Source organism: Euprymna scolopes, chromosome 22, assembly GCF_053919585.1.
Source record: "Euprymna scolopes isolate OS-2025 chromosome 22, ASM5391958v1, whole genome shotgun sequence".
In the NCBI taxonomy this organism is placed as follows: Eukaryota; Metazoa; Mollusca; class Cephalopoda; order Sepiida; family Sepiolidae; genus Euprymna; species Euprymna scolopes.
Genome location: NC_136503.1, coordinates 3,264,459 through 3,289,375, shown reverse-complemented (window position 1 = coordinate 3,289,375; position 24,917 = coordinate 3,264,459). Strand labels below are relative to the sequence as shown.

At 35.7% G+C, this 24,917-nt stretch overlaps 1 protein-coding gene across 1 annotated transcript in view; it reads left to right on the top strand.

Annotated features, from left to right (window-relative positions):
* The window catches only part of LOC145243804 (sialin-like), a 93,585-nt gene that overhangs the window by 706 nt on the left and 67,962 nt on the right, over nt 1–24,917 (top strand). The window contains exons 2-4 of the mRNA XM_080106835.1: nt 2,032–2,107; nt 20,775–20,980; nt 23,825–24,058. Of these exons, the coding sequence (XP_079962961.1) occupies nt 2,032–2,107; nt 20,775–20,980; nt 23,825–24,058 (516 nt within the window). The remainder of the gene's footprint in view (nt 1–2,031; nt 2,108–20,774; nt 20,981–23,824; nt 24,059–24,917) is intronic.

The window sequence follows — 24,917 nt, the reverse complement described above, 5'->3', positions numbered from 1 at the left end:
ATATCAGTTTTCGACGGTAATTCTTGGCCTGAAGACGTAGTCCCCCAACGCGGGTGATTACAGAAATATGTATGCACATATGTAGCCATATATATATATATATATATATATGACTATTTCATTTAATCACATAATTAATATACGAAAGTATAAATTTATGTGTAAACTTTAAGTATTTACTTCAACAGTGCTCAATACGTAGGTAGAGCTAGGTAGTAAGTTATAAAAATATATATGGCAATTAAGCTACACAGAATATGCTGCGTTTCATCCATGCTAGGATTCATCAGGCTTATGCAAGGAGTTGTGGTAGTCTCTCATTTTTATATACGCACCTTCTCTTGAGTTTTTAGTTAGCCAATCAGCTTTCTAGGATCCACCGCACCCTTCCTGATTAGCCAATGAGCAGGCACTTACAGGACAAAAGCCCAGTTGACCTCCATAAGTGCCTGTTCATTGGCTGATTAGCGTGGATTAAATGCAGAATATTCTGTGTAGCTTAATTGCCATATATATTTTATAACTTACTACTATATATAGCACCTGTTTCGTAGCGCAAAATCATTCATTTAACAAAACAGATGCTGCCAAGAATTGTGCATCTCAACTGACTTAAAGGAATAAACGGTAAGATGATCAACATCTTGAAATTTGGATTATATAGACCTTTGTCATTTATTTTTCATATGCTCTGTAATTACATTGAGCTGCATAAATTTAAGGATTGGTAAAAATAAAAAGTGAAATGTAATTGAAGAAACATATTTCCACATTAATATATATATAACACGTTTCGAACCTTATTTAGCTCTCTTCAGATATGTTTTAGTTAAAAAATTTTGAGTTAAAAGTTTGCTTTTTGCTGAAAGGTTTATGGAATTCCATTTTGGAAATCATTTTAGTTCTGCTAGCACGATTGTGCTTTTAAAAGGAATGCTAATATGAGACTTGGTGTCTCCAGTGGGATAGGTTAAGAGTTCATTCGTTCGGTGTCAAGTTCATTTAGTGGGTGAAAGATGTTAAGTCTATTTGGTGAATATTTATATGATTTTTTTATGTGTGTGTGTCAGTGCATACGTGCATGTATGTAAGGGTGATTGGTTGTGCGTTGCGTGTGTGTGTGTGTGTGTGTGTGTGTGTATAGATTAAAATCTGTGATTTCTTCTTTTCACATGTGTGTGTGTGTTTGTGTGTGCATTCCTATTTACTGGTTTCATCATGACAAGTAAATAGGAACACATAAGCCAACACAACACGACACACCCACACACATATACCTACACATGTACACCCATATAAACAGACCAAATGAAGCATATGAAAACACTCACACACACATACCACGTCACACATGCACACACACGTGCACAAACACTCCCTGTCTTTCTCTCTATCTCTCACACACACAAACATACACACACACATATTAAAAGAAGGAATCACGCACACGCATTTATTGGTGAATGACGAAAAGAATATTCTTTTTTTCGAAGAAACCATAGTCGTTAGGATCAAGAATAAGTGGAATAATCCTGGGAGTGGAGTGATGCTGCAGCAGTTAATAAAATGTGAGCCTTTAGGTCACCCTCGACTATGATTAGCAACTTTGCTTAGCTTAACTTTAATCTTGTGACATACAAATTGCATTGCGATAAATTATGTTTTTATTTAATTCCTAAATTCAAATAAATGTATGCTAAGAAAAGTATGCATTTTATAAATGAAAAGAAATATTTTAATAAGTACATACACACCAAATATAAACACCGTTTTGATTTCTTGATTTCTAACATACTTGTAAGTTTCTATTACAAAAATAACTATATGACCTTATAGAATATGTAAACAATGAAAGCGATTGGAATTTTAAGTTTTCTTGAAAATAATGCAGAATGATTAAACATGAGTGGCTAGTAAGAACCAAATATCTCTTCGAACAATGGATTGTTAGATCTTATCGATAAGATATAATTATATGTTTTGAATACATTTGTGCATTGTTTGTCTTTATTTATTTATTTTTTTTTTCAGGTTGCAAACACTTTGACGTCAATGCCAGACGAAGATTTGGCACCTGAAACAATGGTGGTGAATCACGACACCGAATGTAAGAATTTTTTTTTATAATATTTATCTTCTTCAAACTATAATAAATATGGAACAAAAAATGGCTCATTAAAAAGAACTGCAAAAAAACATTGGTATTAATTATAAAATTTATGACGTCAGCAATATTTGGTGACGAAAATACACGATGGAACGATAAAGGTGTCGCCTTGAAGAAAACACTACAGCTTTATTTTAAAACTTATTGAAAAAAATTAATTCAGGTAACTTGATTATGTAGTAGAGCTGACATCTATGTAAAGTAGCCGCCTTCAGCCTCAATCAATGCCTCTATCCAGGTCTGGAACTGGGAACATGCCTGTAAAATGTTTTTGACTTGTGATAGGGGGGTATGAGACGAATGGATTCGCCAATCATTTTTATAACCAACGGCTGTGCTAAGCAACCAATCAAAACGTCCCAAAATTATTATAAAAATCGTCGAATTTTGGATTCAATCAGTTCGCCATTTGCTACGTCACGGACCACATTTAATTCTTCGCCGCCATCTTGGTTACTGATCTGAACTACGCCGCCATCTTGGTTACTGATCTGAACTACGTCGCCATCTTTGTTCAACATAATATCTCAGAACTTAAGAGGTTACCTACGTGATGGATAGCATTTGATTCTTGGTCGCCATCTTGGTTACTGATCTGAACTACACCGGCATCTGTGTTCAACACAATGTCTCAAAACTTTCCACAAGTGCCGGCATGTTGGTGATTTTCTCGACATGACCAAACGAAGTAGTCCAGCAGGTTCAGGTAAGGGGAGTGAAAGAAGAGTACAAAGTCATAGCACCCCTTCTGAAGCCAAGTCTGGTTTCTCTGGATGTGGGCTGGTGCCAAGTCCTGCTGCCACACACAGGGTCTGTCAGCAGTTACCTGATTGCAGCAGGAGATCACCACACTCTTCAGCACATCCAGGTACACTTTGGTGTTGACTTTCAAGCCGACTTCGAATATGTGAAGTGGCATGATGTGACCCTCACTTGAAACGACACTAACGACCATAACCGTGGCATGAAACTTTATTTTCATCACCCTGGACACATCTCTGTTATTCATGGCAATCCAGCAATGCATTTTGAGGGTGCTGGCAATGGTCCTGTTGTCATAACTTGGATGAGTAGAGAGCATGAGTTGTACAGCAGCACATCTCTGATCTTGTTCGTTGAACATTGTGTCAGTTTCAGACATGATAGAAGACTCTTATCACTCTTGGGATTTGTACACAACTGGCCAACTAGTATATGTTCTGCAACAAAAAAAGAAAACCGGTTTTCATCAAATGAGATGGAATCATGTCGTCTTTTCTAGGACGACAATTTTATCATTTCACCCTGTATTTTTGTGTATTTCTGAATTTTTTAGACTGATTATTTGTTCTCATCTTTAGCAAATGTGCCACAAATGTGACACAAACGTGACACAAATGTGACACATGGCAACTTTTTTTAGTTTTTTACTTTCTTAACCAAGCACGGGAATGCCCCCCCCCCCCGTACCAATAAGAAACTGCCAAGACGCCCGCTCCCCATTTTTTCTTTTCACCTCTGGTCTCCCCTAAATTGCACTCATCTTGGAAGGACATCACATATTCCCTAACTCTCCCACTCAATTTTTTCTTTTCCTATCTAGAATACAGCTCGGCTTAGAGATCGACGTGCTTGTTTTCGGTTCCCGTCAAGCCAAAAAACAATGCGCAATCTACAATTAAGACGGGTACTTTTCTCATCTTGAATATTATTTCAGCAACGTTTCAGTTGATGTAACCGCAAAATTTTCAGGTGTATCGTGTTGAATTGTTCGTTGCAAGGACCCATAATACTGGGATAGAGTACTTGGTAAAATTCAGTTGTAAGTTACACTCTTCAGGAGGCTGAAGATTTAAACCTCAGTTTGGCCGACACTCAAAGTACAACTATGGACTTCTATCCAGTCATGGATGCGAGGATGACTGCATGCAACCCCTGTGGATTAAATAAAGGCTTATGCTTGAAATACTATGCAGATTCCTGAGTTTGACAAAAAGGTCAGAGGTTACATCGACTAAAACATTTGTGATAATGATGAGAACATTCGTTGAAAGACTCCAAATAATACGAATGTAAGTAGTTGACTAATATATACTCATCATCCTTTTATTCAGTTTTTGTTATATCAGTAAATACTTATTTCTTTATTTTGATATAAATAGATAATCATGTCTTTACAATGATTACAAAGTTAAAGGATTTCAAGGAGTCAGAATACATTGTGCCGTCATAGTAAACCTTCTATCCCTCCTCTGTCTTCATCTTTTTCTCTTTTTTTTTTCTATCTGTTTCAATTATTTACATCATTCCATTCCTCACAATGCTTCTCTCACCATTAGAACTGTATTTATATCATCTGCTCCTTTTTCTTATCATCTAAAATATGCATGTCCTACAGATGAAGTGTGCACGGTGACAAGCATGATAACAAATAACTAACAACATAATCAGAAACTTAAGGTTTGGGTTATAACTATATAGATTAGAGAGAAAAGCCGTCTAAGTTATAACGATTTCTGTTCAATTCACCGATTTTCCTTTTTTGCCGTTTTTCCGAAAAGTTTTGTAAGCCCCCCCCCCTCCTCCTCCTCTCTCTCAGTCTATGAGCTGTGAAGAGTTATAGTTTGGGAACTATGCAAATGCGAAATGACATTTGATATTTGTTAATGTTCATGGAATAATGTATCAAAATCCTTGCCACACAAAACACATCTCAAGAACAGGAAACAATAGATGATTTACTTAAAAAATATCAGTTAAAAAAATTTATATGCCATAAACACGTTTGTTTTATTATTTAAAAAAAAAAAAATAAAATGAATCCATCCCAAATTCTGTTTAAACTTCTTTTTCATAAAATATTTTCTGCGATTTTAATATTTACATCTGCCAAATACAATTATACATAGTAACCATGTTGACAGACTCGTTCCCGTTCGATCACTGACGTTTAGGAACACTAAGACTGGTCAGTTGCAGATGACTGACCATTTGGGAACACCAGGTACTATATAACCCTGCAATTCATAATCTAGGGGTCTAATTTTAACAAACTCTACACATGAAATTAGGCTGTATTTTGGAAATAACACGTCAAATGTTTTCTTTCAAGTGATCTATTGCATCTGATTTATCAGCATAGACATGGGACTTTACATATTCCCAAAGGAAATAATCTAATGGGGTTTAATCACTGAAATGATATGGCAAGTTTAATCACCCGAACGATATGGCAAGTTTAATCACTAAAATGATATGGCAAGTTTAATCACCGAAACGATATGGCAAGTTTAATCACTGAAACGATATGGCAAGTTTAATCACTGAAACGATATGGCAAGTTTAATCACTGAAACGATATGGCAAGTTTAATCACCCACATGATATGGCAAGTTTAATCACTCAAACGATATGGCAAGTTTAATCACTCAAACGATATGGCAAGTTGTTCACTTTTTGAAACTATTCATTCATCAGATGTTTCTTTCAGTAAATTAGCAAACGTTGCTTGGATGTCAGTCCCTTCATGACGAATTGTCAAACCAAGCTGAACTCCAAATCACTGATAATTGCTAAATTTGCAATTAATGAGAATAGAGCTGTCAAGTTAAAGTTCATTGCCTCTAAAAATAAAACACGTTTTTTGTTTTTTAGTTTGTAGCAGAAACAAATGGAACTTTTTTCTTTAACGAGTCAATGCCTCTCCCCTGTGCTATTTGGCCACATATTGACCAATCAGGGGCACGGCGCATTGATCCTTTCTATCCCCTAAGGAATTCGACCAGCATCCGGTTTGAAGAATAAAAGCTCTTCCTTACTGAGAGAGACACCAAATGGAACGGACACTTTTCTTCCCTCTCTCTACCTCGGTGTTATTCCTACCAGTATCGACGATTCCACTGGGAATAACTACCGCGATAGCCCCAGGTAGCCGGAGTACAGCCTTTGACCAGAAACATATTACATTCTCCTTAATAAACCTGTTCTGTATTACATTTTATGAAGTTGTTGCGTTCGTCATTTCAGAAGCTTGTATTGAATTATTTATTTTATTAGGTTGTGCCCTAAAAGCATTTAACCCCTAAAAGTTGCATATCAATGACTGTGCTTGTCATCATTATATAATTTTTTTTTTATCATTGATGCAGAAGCACACACTGAATAAATAATAGCATTAATTTCAAATGTGCTTCTGATATGTTAATTTTTTCTTAAGAATGTAATTTATACAACCACATCTTAATTGTTATCATTGTAAAGGGACATAAAACTCGTGCAAAAATGCTTGGATAATTAATTTTACCTGAAACGGATATTTTTCAAGTATTATATAAAACGAAAAAAAAGTTCAATCAAATTGGTTGATAATAAGCAAAGAATCCAAGTGGCATATCTCTGTTTTGTATTTTTAATTAGGATTTTTAATTGGGATTGTTCTTTACTCATTCAGAGAAAGAAATATTCTTTCATAATAAGCATTTTATTTTTAATTATCTGCTTCTTCCTCTTATCATCTGTAATATGCAAGTCCTACAGATGGTCACCAGCAAGATAACAAACAACATAATCAGATACTTAGGGTTATAAATATATAGATTAGAGATAAAGGTCATCTAAGTTATAACGATTTCTGTTCAATTCATCGATTTTCCTTGTGTAGTTTTTCTGAAAAATTTTGTAAGCACACCCACCTCACACACTCTCAGTCTATGAGCTGTGAACATTTTTACTTCAGGGAACAAAATGGAATTTCAAATTTGTTCAGATGTTCATAAGATAATGAATCAAAATCAAATCCCATTAAAAACAAGAGATGATTTAGTTAAAGAATATCAGTAAAAAAAAAAATTGTGTTTTATTATTTGAAAATAAAGAAATAATTCTATCAAATTCTGTTTAAAAATCCCTTTCTGTAAAATATTTTCTGAGATTTTCATATTTAAATCTGTCAAATACGATTGCACATCATAATCATATTGACAGACTGGTTCTCGTTAGAACACGGAAGTTAAGTAACATTGAGCCTGGTCAGTGACCATTTGAAAATAATCGGCACTGTCTTTAGGGGAACTACAAAAACCTAACACTGTCATCCATCTTGTTTGACCAGAATCGACATACAATTGGGGATCACTAGTGAATTTGATATTCTCTTGACACTTCCTCCTTTGAAGGAAACCAGTTGAACCCACCTAGGATGAATGCTGCTGATTACATAGGATTACTGTTTTTTTTTGGGGGGGGGGTTACAGGTAAAATAAATTTGGTTGAAAAAAAGAAGTAAAGAAAATTGGTTATGTGTTTGTAAAGTCTAAAACTTGAATTTTAAAAAACTTTAGCAAATGTATCACAATGTAAAGTAATACTTTCGACGTTGGTGACAAATTATGGAACCGATTTTGCTGGGAAATTAAAATAAAAGATGTTTTTTTGTTTTTTAAAAGTGGCAAATTTTAAATTAAAACAATTCACAGAAAAGATATTTTTTATTTCAAAGATTAATTTTTAGCATTTATAATTTAACTACAATTTTGGGCATATATCTCTGCTGCTTGCGCATATATGGCACAATCTAGTGGTCTAATTTTCACAAATTTATGCATTAAATTAGATTGTATTTCAGCAATAACGTGTTGAATGTTGTCTTTCAAGTGATCTATTGTGTCTGCTTTATTAGCATAAACATGTGACTGTTAAGTTTTGAGACATTGTGTTGAACAAAGATGGCGGCGTAGTTCAGATCAGTAACCAAGATGGCGGCTAAGAATCAAATGCGGTCCATGGTGTAGTTAACGGCAAACTGATTGAATTCAAAATTCAACAATTTTTATAATAATTTTGAAACGTTTTCATTGGTTGTTTAGCACAGCCGGTGTTTTTAAAAATGATTGGCGAATCCATTCATCTCATACCCCCATTACTCGTCTGATGGGGAAGGTCTCCTAGCGGCTTCGGCTGCATGGAGACAGGGTAGTACAAGTCAAGGATTCGTCACTTGACACTCAGCCCAACAGGTGAGGGGCCGGGAACCGGCCCAGCACCTGTCGGACTGAAGTACACCGCCTGGGTAATACCTAGGAGGTCCACTCTCCCAGGCCTTGCCACTGGGCTTTCCGGTGCAGTAAGTTTATAACTTACTGCCTGAGGCGCCCCTACCGAGGAATGCCGACGGGGTTACTCAGGCAATTTTTACAATTGCAGGAGTGTCCCTCCTTTAAGGGAGCCTGCTGGTTTCCCACTTTCCGGCCTTGTGCAACATTTTGCTGAGGTGGGCAGCAAATAAATCTCTACCCCCATTAGTGTTCCAAAATATTTTACACCCCCCCCCCTTTTTTGATAAAATGGAAAAATCATTTCGGATTCAATTTTGGTTTGATTTGAGAAAAGGAAAGAAAAATAAATAAATAAAAATAAACAAATAAAATACTTGTTTTTTGTTTTTTTTCTTCTTCTGGTTTTGGGGGAATTTGTCTTTATTCTCATTGATCAAAAAGAATTATTAATATATTGGTATAATGTGTGCAAAAAGAAGCCATTTTTTTATGACATTGAGTTTTTTTTGTTTTCTTTTTGGATACATATAAAAATAAACACTTTTCAAATATATATATATAAACATACAAATAGAATACTTTTCAAATACATATAAACATATGCACAAAAATTCACAAATATACATTTTTTTTTTTTAACAAATGTTTGCCAAAAAAAGATACAAAAAAGAATTATATGACAAATAAGAAATTTACAAAGAAAAAGTTTTAACAAGTGACTTTTTTTTTTAACAAAAACTGGAAACATTATGTTAAGTATTAGTTTGTTAATTTGATTAGTAAGGTAGAAATGGTCGCAGTTTAACGTCGTGCCCGGGACAATTTACAAATTTTTGTTTTTGGTGTGATTTTGACTGTTCATGCTTCTCCTTTTGTGTTTCTGAAAATTAATTAGATTCCAAAAAGTTCGGTTATAAAATGTCTTAATTTTATTCTTTTTATAGGTTTAGTGAAAATGTCCGCTATATTATTCTCAGACGTCACATAAGTAAGAGTAATAGATTTTTTTCTTATTTCATCTCTTATAAAATGATATCTGATATCAATATGCTTCGACCTTTGATGAATTATAGAATTATTTGCTAATAAGATACTGCTCTGATTATCACAATGAATTACTATAGGTTTTTTTACTTAGATCTGGTTTAAAATAGATTTTAGAAGGGTGTTCAGAAAAATTGCCTCCTGCATGGAATGAGTAAGATATTCTGCTTCACAAGTAAAAAGGGCAATAATTTGTTGCTTTTTAGTTTTCCAAGAGATCATAAGTCCAGTCTTTGACAGTCTAAAACAATACCATGCTATACTTTTTCTATCCTCAGAGTTAGCCCAATCTGAATCCGAAAAGCCTTCTAAATTTAGAGGATATGTAGACTTTTTAAATCTTAAAGATTGTTCCTTGGTTCCTTTTAGGCAATGAAGGATTTGTTTTTCATGATTAAGGTTTTTAATTGTCGGTTTCGATAAGTTTTGAGATAGCTTTGTTACAGTGTAACATATGTCAGGCCTTGTTGCAGTCATTTTCCCTGCATATTCGGTTAACTATGAATTTTGTTTCGGTCTCTATATTTTTATTTATGTCCATTTCGATGCGAGTTGAACGCAGCTTACAATCTTGCATTCCGAACTTGAGTAGAATTTTTTCAATGTATCGTGATTGGTTCATAGTTATAGTTTCATTTTCACAGGTAAATTTTATACCAAGGAACCATGACAGTCGTCCAAGATCGGCCATTTTAAATTTTTTATTTAATTAATTTTTAACATCTTTTAAAGTGTTGTAACAGTTTGAGGCGAGTAATATATTGTCAATCCAAAAAAACAAAATCAACAATTTATTACCTACATGTTTGGTATACATGCACGCGTCCACGGGACATTGTTTGAATTCCTGTTCTATTAAATAATTATGGAGTGTTAAATTCCAATTGTGTGCACTTTGTTTTAGTCCATATAACGATTTATTTAATTTCCACACCCAACTTTTATTTTTCATTTTAAATCCCTCTGGAGGGTAAATGTAGATTTCACAGTCAATCGGAGCATTTAAATAAGCTTTTTTTTTTACATCCATTTGATGTATTTTTAAATTGTATTGAGCGGCAAGTTGTAATAAAATTCTAATTGTCGTTAAATTTGTCATTGGTGAAAATGTTGCAAAATATTCCACTCCAGAAATTTGTGAAAAACCTTTTGCAACAAATCTTGCTTTAAAAGTTTCACTGCCAGAAGCTGTGATTTTTTTGGAAAAAACCCAGCGTGAAGAAATTATATTTTTATCTGTTGGTTTTGCCACTATTTCGTATGTGTTATTTTCAGATAAAGCTTTCAATTCGGATACCAGAGCTTGTTCCCATTCTTGGTGATTTTCTGAATTAATCGCCTCATTATAACTTTCCGGTGCACTGTTCAACAAATAACAGTAATCCACGGTGTAATCTTGTATCTTTTCAATTTGTAAGAAGTCTGGCCTTTTTCGCTCCCTTATTGGGTATCGACGTGTCTGGTTAATATTTTCGTCAGAAGTTCTACTGTAATTGTTGTCGTTATTAATATTTTCATTGTGATCGATTAAGATACTAGGTAATATTTCACGTTTTTCATCCACTAGATCGCCATTTTTTAAATTTAATGTATCATTGAATTTTACACATCTAACCCTTTTTATGGCATTTTTAGCTGCAAAGTAGATTAAATATGCCGGACTATATTTATCGTAACCTACGAAAGTACCTTTTTCGCTTTTAGTATTTAGTTTACTGGTGTTTTCTCTAAATGCAAAAGAATCAGAACCAAATAGATGCATTCTGTTCATTTTAGGTTTTACACCGCAAAACACTTCATACAGCGTTTTTCATAATCTCTTATTAAACGATCTATTTCTGATATATGCTGCTGCCATTACCGCGTACGTCCATAAACTGTAGTACTTACCAACAAAACAAATGCCCACGTGTTTGTGCCTTGTATAAGCATGCACGACAACAAAACTTGGGTTTTTATAAGCGGAAATCTCGAGGTTGTCAGGAATCTATGGCCGCATGTGCAAGAGGAGGGATTGAGAGAGTGGTATAAAAGGCAGGTCGAGTGAGAAGGTTGTTGTTGTTGTCATTGGACGTTACAGTGACGCGTGCGTTAGCAGGTGATTAAGAGGCTGTTTTTTTTTGTGTGTCAAGTCGCGCACCTAGGTGAAGATCATATAAGTCGTGCACCTCGGTGAAGGTGAAGGTCATAAGCTATTTCGGCTATTTCGTTTTGTCTCTTTTCCTGGACAACTATGGCTGGGGCAAAGTTTGATTTAAAACTGATACCCGAATTCGACAGATCCACTTCTGTTGTCAACTGGGTCGAAAGGGTTGAGCTGACCTGCAACCTCTGTGAAGTAAAGGGGGTGCATACCGTGATTCCCCTGAGATTGGCTGGAGGCGTCCTAAGTATATATCAGCAACTTAATGCCGTGGAGAAGGCTGATGTTACCTCTATAAAAAATGCTTTATACAAGGCATTTGCTATGGATCCCTGCATGGCCTGCGAAACATTTGCCTCTAGGAAACTCATGCCAGGAGAAACTGTGGACGTCTTCTTCGCGGAGCTGAAGAAACTTGCAGTTCTATTTAGCAATGGAGTGTCAGAGCAAACACTGGCGTATGCGTTTGTGGCCGACCTTCCCACCCATATTAAGCAACTGTTGAGGGCTTCCACCAGCGTATCTGTAACGCCCATGGAACATTTGTTAGAACGCGCTCGAGCCATTATCAGAGATGAGGAGGACCTGAGGGAACCGGTTGTAATGATGGCGCAGGCAGCCAAGACTAATGCTGAAAAGAGTCCCAGTTTAAGACCCACGACCAATGGGAGATATTTCTGCTGCAGCCAGCGAGGCCATTTCGCAAGAAGTTGTACTAACAAGGGGCAGGGGCGTCCGCGCTGTTTCCAATGTGGTAGTTATTAACATTTATCCCAAAATTGTGCGGGAAATGCATCAAGGGGCAGGACGTCAGCGCCGCCCTCTTCCCCGGACAAGATTTAATTGAGGCGCAACCGACAATAAATGTGTACGTGGACCAAGTGCCTTGTTCAGCTCTTCTCGACTCCGGGTGCTCACACACCATCATGAGTGCCAAGTTGTGTCGAAACTGGACAAAGCAGAACATCAAAGTAACCACAATAGGTGGCAATACGCAAGCTTGCTGTGGAGCCGGAACTGTCAAAGTCCACACAGACTCTGGTGTGGCCGCAGACATTAATGTGCTGGTGATGCAAGGGGATTTGCTGGGATTCGATGTACTGTTGGGATATGATGCTATTAAGGCACTGGCGGGGAGTTGTTATCGGAAGAGATGGGACTGTGCGATTTTTGGAAACCCCAGTGTGTGCTGCAGTTCACATTGATCGGCCTGATTTTAAGGTGGACTACGACCCTCACCAAAAAGCATGGACTGCATCATGGAAGTGGACAGAAGGAAGGGCGCCAACCGAACTCAAGAATAGCATTGCAGAGTACTCGATACCCGACAAGGCCCGTAATGAATATGAGAAGGAACTTGAGGCATGGATCCAGTTTGGGTTAGACCCCCTGGAAACCGGTGCACCACCAAGTTCAAGCGAGGACGAATATCTGGAGTGGTCAGCCAGCAGTCGGTCCTTGTTGATGGAACCCCATGCCATGTGCGCAATCTTCGCCCAGCTAGTGAAGTACATCCCACAACTACAGAGAGCGATGAATCATCAGATGATGAGCTGCTGATGAGTGAGGTCACCGAGCAAGAGAGTGGTAGTTGTAATTCGTCTGATCAGGCAGAATCAGAACCAGAACCAGAACCACACCCAGAACCAGAACCAGAACCTAACCTGAATCCGAGATTGTAAATACCACACTTCGCAGAAGCCAACGAACTAAGAGGCCACCCCCGGAGTGCACTCTATGTGATCATAAGATCAGGGGGGAGTGTAGTACTTACCAACAAAACAAACGCCCACGTGTTTGTGCCTTGTATAAGCATGCGCTACAACAAAACTTGGGTTTTTATAAGCGGAAGTCTCAAGGTTGTCAGGAATCTACGGCCGCATGCGCAAGAGGAGGGATTGTATAAAAGGCAGGTCGAGTGAGAGGTTGTTGTTGTTGTTGTCATTGGACGTTACAGTGACGCGTGCATTAGCAGGTGATTAAGAGGCTGTTTTTTTTGCGTGTCAAGTCGTGCACCTCGGTGAAGGTGAAGGTCATATAAACTATGCGCTAATTTTGATTCGATAAGTAGGCATCTTGTCATCTCAAAAAGGGTTCACCATGCCCTTTCAGCGGTGCCATTTTGGAAGGGGGAATATGGCGCTGATTTTTCGTGTTTAATATGGTGGTTAATTAATAGAAGTTCAAAGTCTTTACTAGTAAATTCAGTCCCATTGTCTGAGCGAATACATTTTACTGAACCGTACGGGGCAATATCAGCTAAATATTTCTTAGTGGCGAGGATAGTGTCGGATTTGTTTTTTAGAAAATAAACCATAATTAAACTGGAAAAATCATCAATAAAGTTCAAAACGTACCTTAGATTATTTCTCCCCATCGGGCTGATCGGACCTGCTAAGTCACAATGTACAAGTGAGAGAATTTTTGTAGCTTTTTGTCTGGTGTTCGGCTTATATCTTTTGTCATTTTCCCCTGTGCACACATATCACAATTTGGGAGATCGTCTGAAGGTATTATTTTCATGCCTTCGACTACATTTGGTAATTTTTTAATATCAGCTGTATTGCAGTGTCCTAGAATTTTATCCCAGGTTTCCAAGCCGTGATAGGCAGTTTTTGAGGGAACCATATTTTTTAAATAATATAGTCGGCCATTTTCTTTAATGTCAAATACAGTTCCATTGGGGTATATCAATTTTGACTTATTTTGGCCAAATTGTATATTCGCGCCTTGTTTAATTGCAGCCTGCACGGAAAATATGTCTTGCTTAAATGTAGGTATGAACAGAACATTTTTTAGAATACAGTTACAGATTTCGCCTTTATTATTTTTTAGGGATATTTTGGCATCGGCTTTTTTCAAGACTATATCATTTATTTGACTACCGTCCGCAAGTTCGACAAAATGACTTTGAGGATTAAAGTTTGAATCAAAATTAATAAAATCAGATTCTTTGGTGATAATGTGTGCTGTAGCACCACAGTCTACAAGGAGATTTTGACCGTTTGTGGTATTGTCAAAGTTACATGTGAATAGAAATGTATGTTCTTCCTCAAAGTTCTCAACATTTTTTATGGAGTCCATTTTAGAGCGTTTATATCAACATCTTTTGTGGTTGGGTCGTCCACAATTATAGCATATAATTTTCTTTTTCTTGGGAAAATTATTTTTGGAGACGTTGCGGTGAGGTGCGTAATTTGGTGGTGTCTGATTTCGAGAAGCATTTTTGAACTTCATAATATTGCTGGAGTTATTGTCCACGAGCATAGGATTAGTCTCTTCGTAACTGCGCAATGCCACTTTAAATTCGCTGAAATTTATGGGTTTGTCTTTCTGAGTTATAACAGTTGTAAATGGTTTAAAATCGGCTGGAAGTCCCTTGAGGATCATTGATATCAACAAGCTATCGCTTATTTAACCTGAGAGTTTTAAGGCATTGGCGGTTGTTTCTGCCCTTATAATGTAGTCGGTGATCGTTTCATCCTCGTTACATTTCAGAGACGTTAATTCTGTATATCGTGATATAATTTTCGGTTTCCCTTTTGATAAATAATGTTCTCGTAATATGTTCAATGCTTTTCGTCCATCATCCAATGCGTCGCTTATAATCAGAGACAGACTTCTATCGTCTAAGCATTGAATCAGTTCTGCAAAAACAGTTGCGTTCTTTTCGAGAAATTCAGGGTCGATTGTATGACTTTGTGTAGTTTTTGAATCCTTAGATATCCCAGAAATTTTACCTGCCACAATTCAAATTCAGATTCCAATCCGTCAAAGAAAAGATGATGGCTGGACGCATAACCTGTTAAGTTTTGAGACATAGTGTTGAACAAAGATGGCGGCGTAGTTCAGATCAGTAACCAAGATGGCGGCCAAGAATCAAATGTGGTCCATGGCGTAGTTAACGGCGAACTGATTGAATTCAAAATTCGACAATTTTTATAATAATTTTTAAACGTTTTCATTGGTTGTTTAGCACAGCCGGTGTTTATAAAAATGTTTGGCGAATCCATTCGTCAAATACCCCATTAGGAGTCAAAAACATTTTACAGTGGCTTTACATATTCTCAAAGAAATTAATTTGATAGGGTTAAATCACTCAAACGAGATAGCAAGTTGACAGATCCATTTCATGAAATTATTCATTCATCAAATTTTTCAGTAAATTTATTTATTTTATTCATTTGCAATTTGAAAACGCTACTCAGGTCTCAGTCCCTTCATGATAAATTACCAAACCAAACTGAACACAAAATAACCGATAGTTGGCAAATCTGCAATTTAAAAAAAATAGAGTTGTCGATTTAAAGTTCATTGTCTCTAAAAAAAACAACTTTTTGTTTGTTTTCAGTTGCAGGTCAATGACTGTGCTTGTCATCATTATATAATTTTTTTTTATCATTGATGCAGAAGCACACACTGAATAAATAATAGCATTAATTTCAAATGTGCTTCTGATATGTTAATTTTTTCTTAAGAATGTAATTTATACAACTACATCTTAATTGTTATCATTGTAAAGGGACATAAAACTCGTTCAAAAATGTTTGGATAATTAATTTTACCTGAAACGGATATTTTTCAAGTATTATATAAAACGAAAAAAAAAAAGTTCAATCAAATTGGTTGATAATAAGCAAAGAATCCAAGTGGCATATCTCTGTTAATTTTTTTTTATTTCGGACTATTATCCTCATCTTTATTAGTTGTTGTTTTCATCTTTATTGTTTTTCACGACGTTTCGGCCAACTATTCCTCTGGCCTTCGTCAGGTGGATGGCAGTGATTGCTGAGAATGTAGTTGGGAGATTCGAAGTTCCTATCCGTTGACGAAGGCTAGAAGAATAGTTGGCCGAAACGTCGTGAAAAACAACAACCAATAAAGATGAGAATAATAGTCCGAAATAAGAATAAATTAATATATATAATGCTCATCTCAAAAATGAATTCCAATTAAGGAATAATATATATGACATATCTCTGTTTTGTATTTTTAATTGGGATCAAAATGTCATTTTCTTAACTTTTTTACGAACTCAACATTTGAGAAGTAAAGGATAACTTTAATGCAACATTCGAATATCTATGCATCTTATACAAAGATCAAGTATTCGTCCCAGGAAAGGGGCCCCTAGATGTCTGAGAACTTGAACTGAATTACAATGAAACCACCAGGACAACTTCACTCTCATAATGTGTCGCCTTTCATAAAATAGAATTGCTAGAATTGTTCAGTGATTGATGTCATTGCAGTTTTCTGTCTCTTAGACTGGTGTAATGTTTTTACCACTAAGTTTTTTACAGGGGCGGGGGCGGGGGGGGGTGTCTCTCTGGTTCAACATACGTGACATTGCTTCTTATGATTATGAATCATTTGGATGGAATGGTGGTTTCTGTTTATGAAAACAATATGCATGCAATTGGAACTTTGTTGTACGTGGGACATTCCAAAAGTAATGCCTCCTATTTTTTATTCTGCCAAAACGGATCAGAAGGGATCGCAAATTGCATTGTTATGATGACTTAACTGAAGTGAAATATCATCGAAAAGTTGTGAACGTAACATTGAACAGTCTCGTATCCTCTATCCATGTTTGTCCACACTCGACGAATGGGTGGCAATGAATAAAGACAGACTACTCAAAACATTCAATGATATTTTTTTTTTATTCAATTTTCACCCCAAACAAGGCACAGTGCCACTTTGAAGCAGGGGGCTACTATTAGGGAATTAATTAGCGGGGTCATTATGAAGGGAGAAGAGTAGAAAGATGTTTGTTAACATTACACTTGAACTTCTGCATATCATTGCAGTTGGGAAAGCAGAATCCCGGAAGGGAGTTCCAAAGACTTGCAGTTCTGGGGAAAAAACTATTGGAGTAAAAGGCTTTCTTACACCTAGGAATCTCTACTGTAAAGGGGTGGGACTTAGTTGCTTGTCGGGTCCGTCGGGGGTAGTCACGTCGAGGATTATTATTATACACAGAAATATCGCACGTACACAACGTAACGTAACATTCTTTAAAAAATAAAATGAAGTAAAAAAACGTAAAAAAAACCTTGTGCATGCGAGTATTATGTTTTTACTAAACAGTTTAATTCTTGTACACAAAAAAAATACTCTAGATCGAAAGCCAAATCTAAAGACAGTGAGTCAAGTATGATAACCATTAGAGCAACTGACAGGATCTTTAAATGTGTTTTCAAACTACTCAAAACATTCAATGATGTTTCTCACTAAGACACAGGTTTGACTCTATAATATACTTTCTCTTATACACAATTTGCAAATCTGAGAGAAAAAGAAAAGCAGATTTTGATTCGGCTCCATGGCAATATGTTGCAACATTGCTGAACAGATTTCCTTTTCTTTTTTTGAAACATTTCAAATTGCATTCTTCATCATCATGTCATCAGTTATTTTTTTTTTATGGTAGGAATGTCCGCATTTGGATAGAGTTGTGAACTATCAAATCAATTGTGTCAAATTGAAATCAAATCCGATCGCTCAGTTATACACTGCTAACATACAAAGATACAAAGACAAAAATGAAAAACTTCTTTAAAAATCTCTCACTTATTGGAAGGCGTTATATATATTCATCTTCATCAAACAAGAAAGCGTATGTGTAGACTAGGTTGTTTTGCTTTTTTTTTCTTTCCCAACTTTTTTCTGAATTAGTAAAGAGATGCCCTTTTAGGACAAAAATATATTTTCCTACCTAAATATTTACCTTTTGTTTTTCTTTTTCAGTAATAACCACAATTTGCTTTTTTTGTTGTTGTTGTTGTTAATAAATTTGTAGCATATATATAAAAACAAATATGTATTCAATATTTATTTTACTGTAGCTTAAAAGCAGCAAGATCCCACCCCTTCACTATTAAGGTTCATAGATGTCGGAAAGTTTTCTACTCTAATAGCTTCTTCCCTCAGACTACTAGAGTTTGGATTTCCGTCCCTGTTTCCTGCTTCCCTTATTGTATTAACATGCAGATTTAAATATAATGTGAGCAGACATTTTGCTGCTTAACTCTCCACATTTTCCCCTGCAGACATGATCCCAAATAGTAGCCTCTTACATCTAAGTGGCAATGTGCCTCGTTTGATCTGAATAAGATATAAAAAAAAAAACCCTTTGTTTTATTTTTAAAAAAGTATTTTTCAAGATTATGATTATATCTTTCACCTGGTAGAGATGGGTAACCAGTTTTTTTTTTAATTTATGGAGACAGTTGAGAACTTGGATGTGATGAACTAATGAAAGTATATTTGGATGGTGAGACTATTGAGGTTGTCTATCAAGTAGCACAAATGTAGAGGGTGTGCATGATTGACCTAATGCATACTCTTATTTGTTATTGAATTAGGTATGTCAAATTCTAATGCTCTCTAATGTAGCCATTTATGCACTAATAACATTGAGAAAGTTATGAACCCATTATTTCTCCCCAGCTCAAGAGTATAGAAAGTATATTTGAATGGCCGGACTATTGAGGTTGCTTGAAGGTTTTGTTACCTTGATGATACTATTGGAGCACAAGGAGGAGCTGGTGCTGGTGAGATTGCAATTTTAAACGAATTGTTCAGAATTTGAATTCTATTCTATCAATTTAAACAGTTTTAAAAACTTATTTGCCTTGTGTTAAATTTTAATCTAATGGTTTTTGTTTAGAAAAAATATTTAACTGACAATTATTTTCATGGTAACCCTTATCCTCCAGTGGCTTTTGGCCTTAATAAGTGGTAACTCATTTGTGAAAAAGAAGAATATTTATTCATAAAGTCTCCTGTGTGTCATGAGTAAGCTGCTGGAAACCATATTAAATAGAGAAATAGTCAACCACCTCAGCAGAAATAACCTTCTTAGTGACACGCAATATGATTTCCGTTCTGATAGATCTACAGCAGATGTGCTAACAGTTATATCTCATAGGATTAGTGAATCTCTCAACAAAGGCTTCCTTTCTAGGGCAATTGCTCTTGACATATCAAAGGCTTTCGATAAGGTATAGCATAAGGGCCTACTTCACAAGATTTCCAGCTACGGTATAACTGGAAATGTTTTCTCAATTATTAAATCGTTTCTCTCTGATAGGCTCATAAGAATAGTGGTTGATGGGCAAAAATCAGAGGCCCACAGTATTAATGCTGGAGTTCCTCAGAGGTCTATCCTGGGCCCCAACGCTCTTCCTGATCTGTATTAATGACCTCCCAAAACACATACTTAAATCATCGTTGGCATCTATGCTGATGACACGACCATCTATGGCAACACATCAAAGGCCGTAAATGACAAAGTTCTCTCTGATTCTCTCTCCTCTGATCTAAGAGCATGGTACAGTTGGGGATGAGGTGGCTGGTTACGTTATGCATCTAAAACCAAGCTCCTATCTTTACATCATCAACGCTCTGATCCCCATCTGGTATCAATTGAAATAGATGGTTCTCATCTTGTCGAGGCTCCATGTTTTGACAAGCTTCTGAGTTTGAAAAAATCGCAAATGGAATGTTCCAAATCATTAAAAGAAAAAGCACTGGAGAGAATATTTAAAACACGTCTGTCCTCCTCCTATTCCCCTTACCTCACCCTTTTTTTTAACCAAGTAAGATCTGTGACTTACTTGTAGTTTCATTAAATACTTTTATATGCAAAATCCGATCCCGCATTTTGCTAATTCCTGCCCTCTGATGAGAAGGAGAGTATTTCTTCGAAACTCCGCGGATTAAGGACTATCCACTTATCTTGTGCTTCCTTTTTTAAAATTAAATATGTTTTTAACTCTTTTTCAAGATGTCTTTTAACATGTTTTATTAATCATTTGTTCATATATATATATATATATATATATATATATGTATATATATATACATATATATATATAACTACTTAATTTACTCACATAAAATTAATATACGAAAGTATAGATTTATGCGTAAACTTTAAGTATTTACTTCAAAAGTGCTCAATACGTAGATAGAGCTAGTTAGTAATTTATAAAATATATATGGCGATTAAGCTACACTGAATATTCCGCGTTTCATCCACTCTAGGACTCTTCAGGCTTGGGATTCCATTGGTTGGAATTACTGTTCATTTATTTTGACGTTCTTGTTCTATTATACTTTTAATAAGCCTGAGGAGTCCTAGAATGGATGAAACGCGGAATATTCAGTGTAGCTTAATCATCATATATATTTTATGAATTAGTATATATATATATATATATATATATATATATATACATACACACACACGCACACACATACATGATTCATAAACAAAGGATTTAAAAAATAAATAAAAAGTTTTTTACTTGATTTTCATTTCTTGTAATACGTATTAAGAGATTTGTATGCGCTTTTTTATTTTTTTTTTATGCTACAGATTCTCAAGGGAAAATCGGGGTCCGTCACCTTGTTGCAATCTTAGTCTTTTTTGGTTTTGTCAATGATTACACCCTCCGCACTAACTTAAGCGTCGCCCTTGTTGCCATGGTGAACACTACTGATGAGATTCCAGAGGTTATATCAAACAAAACCGTTTGTGAGAACGACATCGATTCGCAACACGATCAGCAGTCAAGTAATCAGGTATTTGAACCAATTTTGATTTTTTTCGTCATTTTGTTTCATGATGACGTAGCAGATATAATTACAATTCATGTGATACTGCCATTTTTCCTATATACATACACTTTTCCTATACATATATATATATATATATATATATATATGTATATATATATATAGGAGGTATTAGTTTTGGCCCACCCCTCATATGTTACTGTCGATGTCGAGTTTGTCAGCTTATCTCAATTTCCCAAGCTACGATCTGTCTTCTGCAATATTGCCGTCAATATAATTTATGGTCGCACTTTTAACAAATGCCTGCCAATAGCACAATGCACACTCCACAAAGTTTTATTTATTTTACAGCAATGTATGACAAAAGATAGTTGGGTTGGTATGAGGTGGATGGTCAGATGACAACAGAAGTGTGTTAGCTGGCTTCTCTCTGTATTTGTTTTTATTTAAAATTCCATTGGTTGGAATTACTGTTCATTTATTTTGACGTTCTTGTTCTATTATACTTTTTTATTTCAATCCAGAGTTAAATATTTCCCTCATTGTTTCTTTAATTGGAATATAGGGTTAGAGTTAGGGTAAAATATTTTCTCTCACTGTTTTATGATCTTGATTCTTCGATTGGAATGTAGGGTTGACGCCTGCAATCCAATTTACAGCAATTCGATTTACATCTGGTTTTTCCTGGATCCAATATTCTCCTGGTGTTGTCCATCACCTATACAACAATTGGCCACCGTCATAAAACATTGCACAAACAAATTTCCCCAACTGTCGTAAAACTCATTGCCACAAAACCCACTGACACTCCCAAAACTCTAAAAATAAATCCGCTTTTGTTGGTTCCTATTCACAACCTCAGCTTTCTTTTGTCTACCTTGGTGAACAACTTCCTCTCCATTGTTCTGTTGATAAACTCATTTCTCCTTTTTTTTTGTTGTATTTCTTTTTCTATTTCTCACCTGCTTCCTAACATTTGTAAGGGAGGAACATCGATAGTATCCCACTGACATGGTTTGAAAATTATTAGGAATGTATAAAAAATTATGACACCATCAACAGGTGCGGATTGCAAACGCACGTGACTTATTTTTTGTCATTCCTTCCTATCCATGGCAAGTTGGTTGATGGACGCCCAACTGTTGTCCAATCAAAAACATTTCCTCTCAACTTTCTTGGCTTTCCTCTGCCTCTTTTGCCTTCTAACATACCCTTGAAGCATAACTTTGATAGACCAGTGTTTGATTGTTTGACAGACCAGTGGTTGATGGTTTGACACGGTCAAAAAGTTCAAAGGTTTCACTTTTGATTTTAAATAGGGAAGTAGTTTGGGTGGATATATTTTTTTTTTTTTTCTGATTAGGCGATGTCCCATAATGAAATATATTATATGATCATGAGACAACATTGAAACATAGAATCAGGTTGGGTGGCTTTCCAAAAACACATCACCATTCTAAAATCAAAAAAGGATGCTGATAACTGTTTAAGTAAAAGTTTACTGAATTGATGTCCTCCCAGTAGTTTTATATGACCTTGATTGTAACACATGAACTAAACAACTAGTCAATCGCATTGAGGTGTTTTAAAATCACATAATGTGTTTCATTACAGGATAATGGATAACATGCACTGAACATTTCCTAACCACTCTTCTCCTGGATCAGCACTGCTTGCTTCCAATGGCAAGAAGAAATCCAAGATGACTAGAAACAATATTGAGATAACTGGAGAGCGCATACAGCACCTGGTATTCCCAAATGAATAATAATCATCTCCGTTTCTTTTTTCTATGCATCGATTAATCTCACAATGGTTAAGGCACCTGGTAACGATGCTATATCACCGGAAGTGTTTAAGTCTGGTGGCCAAAAGTTGATTAGAAAATTGCATACTCTTTTTATATCCATTTAGATGACAGGAAAACTTCCTCAAGATTTCAAGGATGCTTCCATCCTTCATCGTTGTAAAAACAAGGACTTTGAAATATCTGTTAAGTGGGGACTCTTCTGAACAGTTCAATGTAGACAATGGTACCAAACAAGAATGTTTTATGGCTCTGCTACTGTTTGTTCTATTCTTTTCTGTTTTGTTTTCAGATGCTGATGCACGAGTAAAATTTCAGTTCCGTACAAGCAAGTGGAGGAATATTCAGTCATCAGCATTTCAAAGCAAAAACGCTCCTTCATAGAACAATCATCAGGGATTTGTTATTTGCAGATGATGCCGCGCTGGTTGCAACCGCTCTCAAGGAAACTCAACTTCTTGTTGATCATCTGAAAATTGGATCTGAAACATCATATCAAAACTTCTTTGCTCAATTATATTTTCTTAATCAAAAGTTATTTAAGACAGTGTTCATTGCTTTTTATATTATTAGAAAGAAATACAATGTTCTGTGTGTGTGTGTGTGTGTGTGTGTGTGTGTGTGTGTGTGTGTGTGTGTGTTAATTGCAATGGATTTTAGTCATCTTTTTGCTGTCAACAGGCCCCCAATGGGATACTGTTGCACGCGTGCTTTCAGTTCTGGATTCAAATACAGAAGAAAAAGAGCAAAAAGTTTGAGTTCAACCTTTTTATTTACTTCATCATGTGCTCAACTCACCTGAGACATAACGTATGATTGGTCAAGCCAGGAGTGAAGTTGCATGTCTGCGCCAATCAACTTTGAGCTTGTAAATTAAAGATGTTTAACTATTAAAACCATGAAATATCCTCGCTGGAGTTGCGCCATCCTTAATAAGAAATCCAATTACTATTTTACTAATATTAGATCTTCGATCCGTATATCTCAGCTCCTCTCCTCCTCCCCTCAATTACACTGACATTTTTTCTTTTGTTGTTTTTAAGGCAGGAGAGTTCGACTGGGATCATAAAACACAAGGGATTATACTTGGTTCTTTTTTCTATGGTTATGCTGTATCACAAATTCCTGGAGGAATTCTAAGCAAGAAATTTGGATCGAAATCTATCTTTGGTTTGGGAATTCTGATCACTGCCATTGCGTCTCTTTTTACTGTGTTGGCTGCAAGATGGAACGTCAATGCCTTGATCGCTATCCGTATTTTGGAAGGAATAGCAGAGGTAAGTTGATCATTGATGTTTTGTGGATAAGGAATTGTTAAACACACACATACACGTGCGCGCACACACACACTTATATTGGACTAGCTTGGACTAGCTGGCAGCCCGGCATTGTCCAGTCATATAACGTACTTAAATATGATATTTTAATTTATGCAGATTGCATATGAATTATTATAAAATCAATCCTCTTTTGATTATTATATATTATGAGGAATAATTTGCCAGGTGGATTAATTCACAAAAAAATAAATAAATAAAAATAAAAAACATAATGATAATGATTTTATTATCTCCCCTGGCCGGTGTAACTTAAAATATTCCTCTTTAATAATTATTCTTTTCATTTATAAGAGAGAAAAGCTATTTTTAAGATCGGATTTTTTTTTTAATACTTATCCCATGAATGTTTGTACAAAACATATCTAAGAACACTACCAGACACATAAATTAGCTTTGTGTGAAATTTGCAAAAGATAGACTCAGCTGTTTCGGAACCTATGAGGAACTCACACACACACATGCACACACACACATTATAAAGTTACTTTTATATAATAGTAGAGACTAATATGCTTAGGATGAAAGGTATGAATTCAAATATCCTAACCCTCCAGCTATGGATTAAATAATATAATAATGATTCCCTTATTTTGTCTTGTAGTCTTTACAATACATGAAGCGCTGTTGGGATAAAGTGGGAAGAATTGCAAGTTTTTGACATTGGAGTATTTTTTACTTCTTTTTAGCTCATTATATCAAGTAGCTTCATGCCTTGTCTGGAGCGACCTCCATGAAAAAGAAAAATATGAATTAGATTCATTTTGGTTATGCAACTAATGTAGGAGAAAGAAAAACA